The sequence below is a fragment of the Ochlerotatus camptorhynchus genome, unplaced genomic scaffold (assembly GCF_037179485.1).
Source record: "Ochlerotatus camptorhynchus isolate MF236.1 unplaced genomic scaffold, CSIRO-AGI_Acam_v1.1 ptg000152l, whole genome shotgun sequence".
Lineage (NCBI taxonomy): Eukaryota > Metazoa > Arthropoda > Insecta > Diptera > Culicidae > Ochlerotatus > Ochlerotatus camptorhynchus.
Genome location: NW_027040642.1, coordinates 138,111 through 147,120, shown reverse-complemented (window position 1 = coordinate 147,120; position 9,010 = coordinate 138,111). Strand labels below are relative to the sequence as shown.

The 9,010-nt window shown below is 41.5% G+C and overlaps 3 protein-coding genes across 4 annotated transcripts; 2 read left to right on the top strand and 1 right to left on the bottom strand.

The window, feature by feature from the left end:
• Nucleotides 1-444: 444 nt before the first annotated feature.
• LOC135701280 (uncharacterized) lies at nt 445-1,235 on the top strand. The gene is made up of 2 exons (XM_065222020.1): nt 445-581; nt 652-1,235. Exons 1-2 carry the CDS (start codon nt 479-481, stop codon nt 1,233-1,235), a joined length of 687 nt encoding a protein of 228 aa, XP_065078092.1. The 5' UTR covers nt 445-478.
• Nucleotides 1,236-1,260: 25 nt separating this feature from the next.
• Nucleotides 1,261-5,279, bottom strand: IntS2 (integrator complex subunit 2). 2 transcript variants are annotated; one of them, XM_065222018.1, is made up of 5 exons: nt 4,866-5,279; nt 4,241-4,808; nt 3,229-4,179; nt 1,630-2,923; nt 1,261-1,565 (listed from the first exon to the last, which is right to left on the bottom strand). In XM_065222018.1, the coding sequence occupies exons 1-5, from the start codon at nt 5,144-5,146 to the stop codon at nt 1,261-1,263; spliced, it is 3,399 nt and encodes a 1,132-aa protein (XP_065078090.1). In that variant the 5' UTR covers nt 5,147-5,279. The 2 variants fall into 2 exon arrangements, with proteins under 2 accessions (XP_065078090.1, XP_065078091.1); XM_065222019.1 differs by having other exon boundaries at nt 1,630-2,920.
• A 3,108-nt stretch (nt 5,280-8,387) lies between these two features.
• Nucleotides 8,388-8,914, top strand: LOC135701284 (large ribosomal subunit protein mL63). Its single transcript, XM_065222025.1, has 2 exons — nt 8,388-8,623; nt 8,684-8,914. Exons 1-2 carry the CDS (start codon nt 8,453-8,455, stop codon nt 8,825-8,827), a joined length of 315 nt encoding a protein of 104 aa, XP_065078097.1. The 5' UTR covers nt 8,388-8,452; the 3' UTR covers nt 8,828-8,914.
• The last annotated feature ends 96 nt before the right edge of the window (nt 8,915-9,010 follow it).

Below are 9,010 nucleotides of genomic sequence, written 5' to 3'. Positions count from 1 at the left end.
GATAAAGGTAAATGGTACAGATCAGTACAAGCACAACCACGCAGGAATATTTGGTTCAAAAACTTGATACTATCAACGGAAGAAAAAAGAATCATGAGCAGGATAAGAGCAGGGCACACCCTAACGAAAGAAAGAAAAGCGATGTTCAAAATGGAACCAAATGACCGATGCACCGAATGCGATGAGACGGAAAACCTAGAGCACATATTGTACATTTGCCCGAAATTCAACCGTATCAGAAGCAAATTCCCAGCACTGGAATACTGCATGCCGCTCGTCGGGATACTGCAAGATGAATGTGAGACAACGATGAAGCAGATCACCCGCTTCATTCAGGAAATAAAATTACATCTATGAATCAAAACCAAGAACACCTGGCAAGATGGACCAACCATGGTCTTAGCCGTCATCAGACAACAGCAAACAAAAAAAAAAAAAAAATCATTTTTAATTATCCAAATTTAACGGTAACGAAAATATGTCCAGTTCAGAGTCGGAAGATGAAAACATCAAAAAATTTCTGGAAGCCGCTGATACAACCTTAATCAATGATGCAATGTTTCAGAAAGATCCGGATCTAGGTGAGATTACAGTTGCATTTTGATGATTGCTAGATAGGATAATATTAACTTCCTACCTATTGATATTCAGGTCACTCAAAAAGTTCAGCAAAACCAGTTGACGGCCTAAAGTCGAACCGTTATTTGGTAGAAGAGAATGTTTTCCAAAGCGAAATCAACGTTACAGAGTCTATGAAGAAGTTTATCGGCAAGAAGCTGTCTATGATCATCGATCAGAAAATTACTTTCGTTGATTTAAACAACCAAACCGTACGAAAATCAGGCAAGTCATTAAAAAACTATGGCGTCAAACTGTTACGTGAGTGCGATTCGCAATTGAAGGCCACGGATATTGAGGAGAGCCCTGTCACGATCCCTAGAAATAAAAGGATGAAACAAATAAGGAAGCGGACGGTTGAACCGAATGACAGAAATGAAAAAGAAAAACTTAGCCTAGCTGCAATTGAGCCAAACGCCATTCTAGTATCAACAAAATACTGGACCAACCGACCAAAGGCAACTCTTTACGAATACAAAACAAATGGTTCAATGAACATTATTCAAGAAGCTCCATCAGAATTTACACAATTGAAGCGCAGGAATAATTGGGATGCGACGAAAATAGCAACATATCGGAAGAAGTCCGACAATGTTCGTTTATTGTACTCCAGATGATACACACTTGTATAAAAAAGTAAAGTCAATAAATTTTCGGATTCATGACAGCATCGTCCAATAGTTTACTGAATGTTTCTTTGATTTCATCGACCAGCTTTTCGGCATATTGGGAACGTTTACTGTGTGAACGGACCTTCGCCTCGGGACCTAAATATAGGTTAGGCAACGAAACCGACCGACCTAGCGCGGATTGCGACTCGGCGATGCGTCCAAGTTGCATCAAGAACATTATACATTCGTCCAACAGGGGTGGGAAAGCTTCGGAAAATCGGACAATGCACGGAAGCACGGCTCGGAACATTTCAATACGCGTATCACTGGAGAGCACTGAAAGATGAAAATAGCTTTAATCTCGTATTAAATTCGAACGTTTAATCTAGGTCGCACTTACCTCCCAAAAGTGTAGTAACTGTATTCAGGCAAAGCTTCGCAATACTGAGCGATTTTGGAAGCGCATATTGTAGAGACAGGTGAGAGGTGAGATCTATAGCAAAGATCTGTTTATCCATTTCGACCATGCTAAGCAGTTCCGGTACGAAGTCCAGGCAAATATGCATCGACGGAATGCCACGAACCGTCATCGGAAGCAACTCACGGGGATATCCTTGAAAGTGTACAAGCTTAGCAAGTGATGGCTCTGCTATGAAAACTTGATGGATGTAGGAGCATATAACTCCCCGAATCTCCCGAAGAGCCCATTGGCGACCCGGTTTGATACGATCGTCTTCCGTTTCGAGACACGCTTCGAGGAGAATTTGCACTGCCACACTTTCCTGAGAAGCAACCAGAGCTAGCTTAAGCTCTTCACGGTCAGTATCCGACTTGACCTGGTTTCCAACGTCGATTAGCGGTTTGTCCAGCATGTGACGTGTTAGTTGACTTTTCGATGCTGCCAAACTGGCCTGCAGAATCCGCAAAACGATTGCCAATGCACTGGCACAGCGAAACACACGTTCGTCACAACGTAGCACTTGCAAAGGATCAATCAGTATGTTCTCTTGCGTGAGTGTGAAATTTCTCGTCACGGCATCCTCGGGCATCAGGGCATTGATCGACATCACCCAAAGACGCCTAGGGAAGACAGTGTTCAGCCGGATCCAAACATTTTTGTACAGTTCTTGGATTTGTCGTGGAACTGTACAACTGAGTATCGCCTTGAAATAGCGTATAAAAGTCTCCGCCAAAGGCCATAAATCCGTGGGGGCTTTTCTCATCATTATCTTCAACCATTTGATAGTTTTTCCGGGATTGAGTTCGATTTCTTCGAAGGCTTCGAGCAAGTTGAGCTCGCTGAGTGGCACATTCGATGTGTGCTCAACTGAAATACATTCCTCATCTATCCAATCGTCCACCAGCGAAAGATGCGGAAAGTGCGTTACCAGCAAGCGTAGTAGAGGACTGAAAAGGACACTGTACTCCTGTTGATTCCTTTGCGCTTGCTGTAGAAGATACTTTATCGGCAATTCCGACATAAACTCGTTCGAATAACTTTTCACCTGACGACCACTGGTGATGATATTGACCATATTGCTCAGTCGGACATCCTCGTACAGCAGCAAGTAGTAAAGTAGCAGCAGCTGAGGGGTCAAGTTTGTGTTGCTTAGTGTCGCTGCTTCTTCCGCCTGGCTGGATTCGGCTTGCTCCATTTCATTGTTGCTGTTAGTTTTTTGCTTCGCAAATTCCTGCTGAATTGGAGTATTTTGTTTAGTACACACTAAATGCTCTTTTCTCGTGAATCAAAGCTCGCCTATGAAAAACCGATGGTGTTCTTGTTTTCTGTAGGCCTTCTCTGAATCACGAGAACAGGAGTTTTGTTCACAAAAACTACTGTGCATTTTTATATTGTTCATTCCTGTGAATAAAGCATTGTTCTGTTTGCCACAAAATAGAATGTATAAGACATAGAAAAGCTCTCAATTAACTAATGGGAAAGTAATCGAAAATCGCCAAGTTGAGAGGAAAAATGTTGAAAGGGTTCTAAAATACTCACCTGCTTGGCAGCGAATGCGGTATTCTGAAAAATCTGCTGAATCTCCTGTTCGGATAGTGCCTTGTGGGTGTGCTCGATCGGACCCTTCTGGTTAGGCATGATTATGGAGTTCACATACACTTCAATCAAAGCAGGAAGCACAGGGTGCAGGGGCGTTACTGAAGTGCAGATTTGCTTATAAATCCAATTTTTGATCGGCACCTTGTGTTTGGAAAAGGCCCGCGACTTTAGCAGCTGATGGATGCAGTGCACTGGTAAATAACCGGGAATGTTCGCATTTAGATTTGCTGTTACCGGAACTTTGATTGCATGTGCAGCAACAACCTGTTCCGTGAAGATTTCCTGGGTAAAAATGTACTTCATACGAGTGATCGTGTTTGATCGAAGGGGAAACTTCATGCCTAGCGTAGAGCAGGCCAGCTCGCAAATATGGTTCAGCTGATTGCTGTGGAAATGGATTGCCATCAGAAGCAACATTTCTCCGAACGATGCCGAAACTTCACTGACACTTTCAAAGTATGCTTCCTCCTTAATCAACCACTGAATCCACTCGATTATCTTGGCTTCAATTCCTTGATGGGCAATTATCGATGGACAAGCTATCAACATACATAGGCCAAGTGACACAAAACGAATACCAGCCGGTGTCGGTGGTGGCTTTGAAGTGATCAGTTGCATCAGATACATTATCTCTTCATCGGTAAACTTGATTCCGGAAATACCACGAAGCGCACAATACAATCGCAACATGGCTGCTGATTGCACCACATATTCCTCCGGCAACTGAGAATTATGCGAAAAAACTATAATATTCTGCAACTGTTTCAGTAATTCGTCACGTAAAAGATGCAATGCGTCTCCTTTTCGTTTTTGACTGGTTCGAACATACAGTGCAAAAAATTGTCGAATGTTTTGATCGTTTCCTAGTAATAATCCAGAAACAAAAGCAACCTGCAATCATTACAACAGTTTAGTATATTAAATTTCACCTGTGGTAACAGAAAATACAAACCAAATTTTGCGGATCCTTTAAACTGAGCTTCAGCATTAAAGAAGGCATTTTCGTTTGTTCCACGCAAATCGTTCTCGTTGTCAAAGCCTGATTTGGATTCATTTCACACAATTCGTAGAGGGCAGCCAACCGAAGCTTGCCATCCGGTGTATCTTCGTCTCCATTTGTTATTAGAGCCGTCACCACCTCGCGGAAGCAATCCGGCATATTGGCAACCACCCAGCAAACTATTCTGCTACCATTGTTTACGTACAGAAGCGTATCGACCACTTCAAGCAGATTCAAAAGCGATGGAAGCTCCGCCAGGGCTATACAAATTATATCAGCAATTTCTTCCAGGTAAATATCGTTGTCAAATAACTCCGACTTTTTGATTACAACTTCATTCGAAGACTTTTGGGCCGCAACCTGAGCCGTCTGTTCGACGACCTGTGCCTGGATGTAGAACAGTTCCGACAGAACCACTCGGACTTTGCTGACGATGTCGGCTCTTTCGAAACCCATTACCACCCCATTCGGAAGGCTATGAAATTGGGCGGAATCCTGAGCCGTATATCCAATCTTTTGCCTAAAATTAATATCCAGCATTACGTACACACAAACAACTATACCAATGGAAAAATACCTCAGCTGCTGTTCCTTCTTTACGTCCACCTCCAGCTCGTGAAAGCTGACCTGCAGCAGTGATACGATGTTATTTACTACCTCTATTCCGGCCAGTATCGAGAGCAACTGTTTCCGATTATCCATCCAACTTTTTGTCCCATCCAGTGGCGGTAGTAGACTCATTCGTACCAGACACGGCAACAGAGGACGGATTTCGACAGCGCTGCACTGTGCCAGCTCGGCAATGTTTAAATTTTGTATTGCCACAAAGGCTCTCGGCGTTACCGGTGCAAAATTCATGATCGAAATCAATCGAGCGGCAGACCGCAGTTTTAAAAATTAAACTTGCTTGAAACTACGTAAAAAAGTGATAATTTTTAGAAAATACTCATCTATAAAATGCCGCGGATCGCATTTCCCGTTCTAATTTTTGATTAGCGTTTGTCAAATTTGACTACACGCTATTTCAAAACCCCACAAATTTGAGTAGAATCCATCCAGATCGGTCAAAATTGAACCTACCCGAAAATGGGTAAAATGTGTTGGGAGTTATAATTTTACAAATGAACGACATCGACATGAATCCGATCAACGTTGTTAATTTGTCAACTTGTCACTTCCAACATTTTTGGGTAGGTTCAGTTTTGACAGATCTGGGTGGATTCTACCCAAATTTGGGAAGTTTTGAAATAGCGTGTATATAGCGTGTCTATTAGGTTTTGCACCGTCGGGGTTAACCTCAATCTTATGACAGTTCAGTGGTACTGTTTACAAGCACTTAGTCGTTTTTTCGAAAAAAAATATTCTTAAATTTCCGAATTTCAACTTGAAAATTGTCGAGGAACAGCGCGTAGAAATGATGTTGCTCATGGACATTGCAGAAGTGTGGTTTACATCTCACTGCAGTCCGAAAAATTATCGAGAAAATCCACTCAAGAAAAAATCGACTAAGTCCACGTAAACAGTACCACTGAACTGTCATCAGATTGAGGTTAACCCCGACGGTGCAAAACCTAATTAGGTACTGCAGCGTGACGTCACAAATGAACTCAGTGTAAATCGGCTGAACCTTTTTGACAGTTCAGTGGTACTGTTTACAAGCACTTAGTCGTTTTTTCGAAAAAACAAATTCTAAAATTTCCGAATTTTAACTTGAAAATTGTCGAGGAACAGCGCGTTGAAAGGATGTTGCTCGTGGACATTGCAGAAGTGTGGTTTACATCTCACTGCAGTCTGAAAAATTATCGAGAAAATCCACCCAAGAAAAAATCGACTAAGTCCACGTAAACAGTACCACTAAAGTGTCATCAGATTGAGGTTAACCCCGACGGTGCAAAACCTAATGCAGAAGTGTGGTTTACATCTCACTGCAGTCTGAAAAATTATCGAGAAAATCTACCCAAGAAAAAAACGACCAAGTCCACGTAAACAGTACCACTGAACTGTCATCAGATTGAGGTTAACCCCGACGGTGCAAAACCTAATTAGGTTCTGCAGCGTGACGTCACGAATGAACTCAGTGTTAATCGGCTGAACCTTTTTGACAGTTCAGTGGTACTGTTTACAAGCACTTAGTCGTTTTTTCGAAAAAACAAATTCTAAAATTTCCGAATTTTAACTTGAAAATTGTCGAGGAACAGCGCGGTGAAAGGATGTTGCTCGTGGACAATGCAGAAGTGTGGTTTACATCTCACTGCAGTCTGAAAAATTATCGAGAAAATCTACCCAAGAAAAAAACGACTAAGTCCACGTAAACAGTACCACTGAACTGTCATCAGATTGAGGTTAACCCCGACGGTGCAAAACCTAATAGACTAGTGCACGGATGGATTTGAGTTCACTCACTCGACAAAAAGCGACACAACAGCGGGGCCCTGTTTACTAAAAATGAACACATGAATAATACTCGCGTAGCATTTGAAACGGGCCTATCAACTTTTGTACACAAAACTTGTTAAGCCCTTTTCGTGCGAACCGAATACGCCCACGCAAACTAAAAACACCATCGGGTAGGGGAAATTATCCCCTTCCCAATAGTGCTCTTGGTTTTCGTGGGCGTACTTCGGTTCTTGTGAAAAGGACCTAGAAAGTTGTTTACAAAATATGATAGGCCCTTTTCAAAATTTACGCGAGCATTATTCATGTGTTCATTTTTAGTAAACAGGGCCCCGCTGTTGTGTTAATTTTTGTTCAGTACACAGCAAAAAAAATGTAATATCGATCAACGTAATTCAAGCTGACCCTAATAAAAATAACCATAAACGAACGATAACCCAAATCATTGAACTATTCCACAAATGGTTTGGATGATACCCAGAACACGTCGTTAAGCAAATTAACCATACAATTTTTATTAGGGGATGTATGAAAATAATGATGTAATAGCAAAACGCAGATACAATATTATATCAATGAATGTTATTTTGTTCGCAAAATCGATGTACATCGTACAATGTGATATTACAAAACCGATGGATTGACCTGGTTGCAGCAGTTTCGATGTAATATTCAACAACTTTTTTGCTGTGTATATGAACAAAAGTTCACCCGTGCACTTGTTTATCGTTTTCTCGTTCTACACGGAAACCGCAAAATAGACGAGTGCACGGATGGATTTGAGTTCACTCACTCGACAAAAAGTGACACAACAGCGGGGCCCTGTTTACTAAAAATGAACACATATGTGTATACAAGTTTCTGTGTTGCAATTATTTGACAACCGTTATAACATGTTATAACTCTCCAGTCTGTACAGTGTTTTAACATCATCTTCTGTCGAACCCTCGGTCGAACGGTACTGCCGTACTGCTTTGTATGTCTGTCAATGGTATTAGAGCAACCGTAACGGTACGCTGCTAAACTCATTTTAGCAGCCCTCATCATACACGGAAACCGCAAAATACGCAAAAATGACTATAAAGGACTCAATTTTGACTATAAAGTATGCATATTCGGCTAAAACGGGACTACACCTAAAATGTGTGTATTTTTTACAAATTTTATGAGTATCTGGTACTCATAAATGCATAAAATTTATTCATTTTTGTACTAGTAATTACTCATAAATGTGTAAAATTTTACTCATTTTGTGGGTAGTCCCGTTTTCATTCAAAAATGTGTACTTTATAGTCATAAAAGAGTTTTTTGCGATTACCGTGTAGCGCAGCTACCGTATCGGGGGTTGCCATACGAGTAACTAAAATAGCAGTCGGCTTCTCGGTGAGAAGCGCGTTACCAAATTTAGCAGCGCGATAGCAGCGCGGGAGAAAGGTTGCTATTCGTAGAATTGTCAAAATGCTCACTACCGGTACGGACTACGGCGAGTAAATTGATAACCGCGATAGCAGCGACCGGTGTGGAGAAGAGTGACTAAACTAAAATGAGAGCGCTGTGCGCTGTTAAAATAGTCACGCAAATGACAACGACCGTTACGGTTGCTCTTAGCGAGAAATTTGTTATAGAATCGATTAACGAAGATAGGTCTTTTTCAACTGTTACGCGAGATTTATCGTTTGAAGTTTGACAGGAAAAAGATCGAAAACTGGCCTGCGTGCTGGTTGTAATCGATTAAATTTTGTGAAATTTGTGCAAAAACTTATTGTTAAAATGAGACTAACCGTGATAAATATGTTCAAAAAGAGTGTCAATGGTCATATCTTCCGAGGAAAGTACCGTCTAGTCAAACGCGTGACTCCCCGATCGGTGGACACGCTCCAGCGCGAGTACGAACAGACTGAGCGTAACATGGCCCTGCTGCTGAAACCTTATCTAACATTGGTAAGATGAAGACTAATAATGTACGGTCTCATTCGGTAATTCGTTTCTTTACCCTCCCAGGAGCAATCATCCGGCCACGCGAAAGAATTAAACAAGAAGGAGCAAGTAATCAACAAGTGGCGCGAACAGCAGCTCAAAATGAAACCTCACGTTACGATTTCCGATCGGCTGGAGCACCTGAATGTAAAAAATGTATGGGAATGAGACCGTTCTTTCGGGGATTTATCAAAGGTTAGTTCTCATGTTTTGTAGAAAGATATTACTGTTTTACTGTGACTCAGCGCGTACAACATTTATTGAAGCTTGCGTATGTACATAACAAATAAATACAAAATCAACATTTCTAGATAGAATCGCCCGGTTCGTTTCGAAATGGATCGAAAGAAT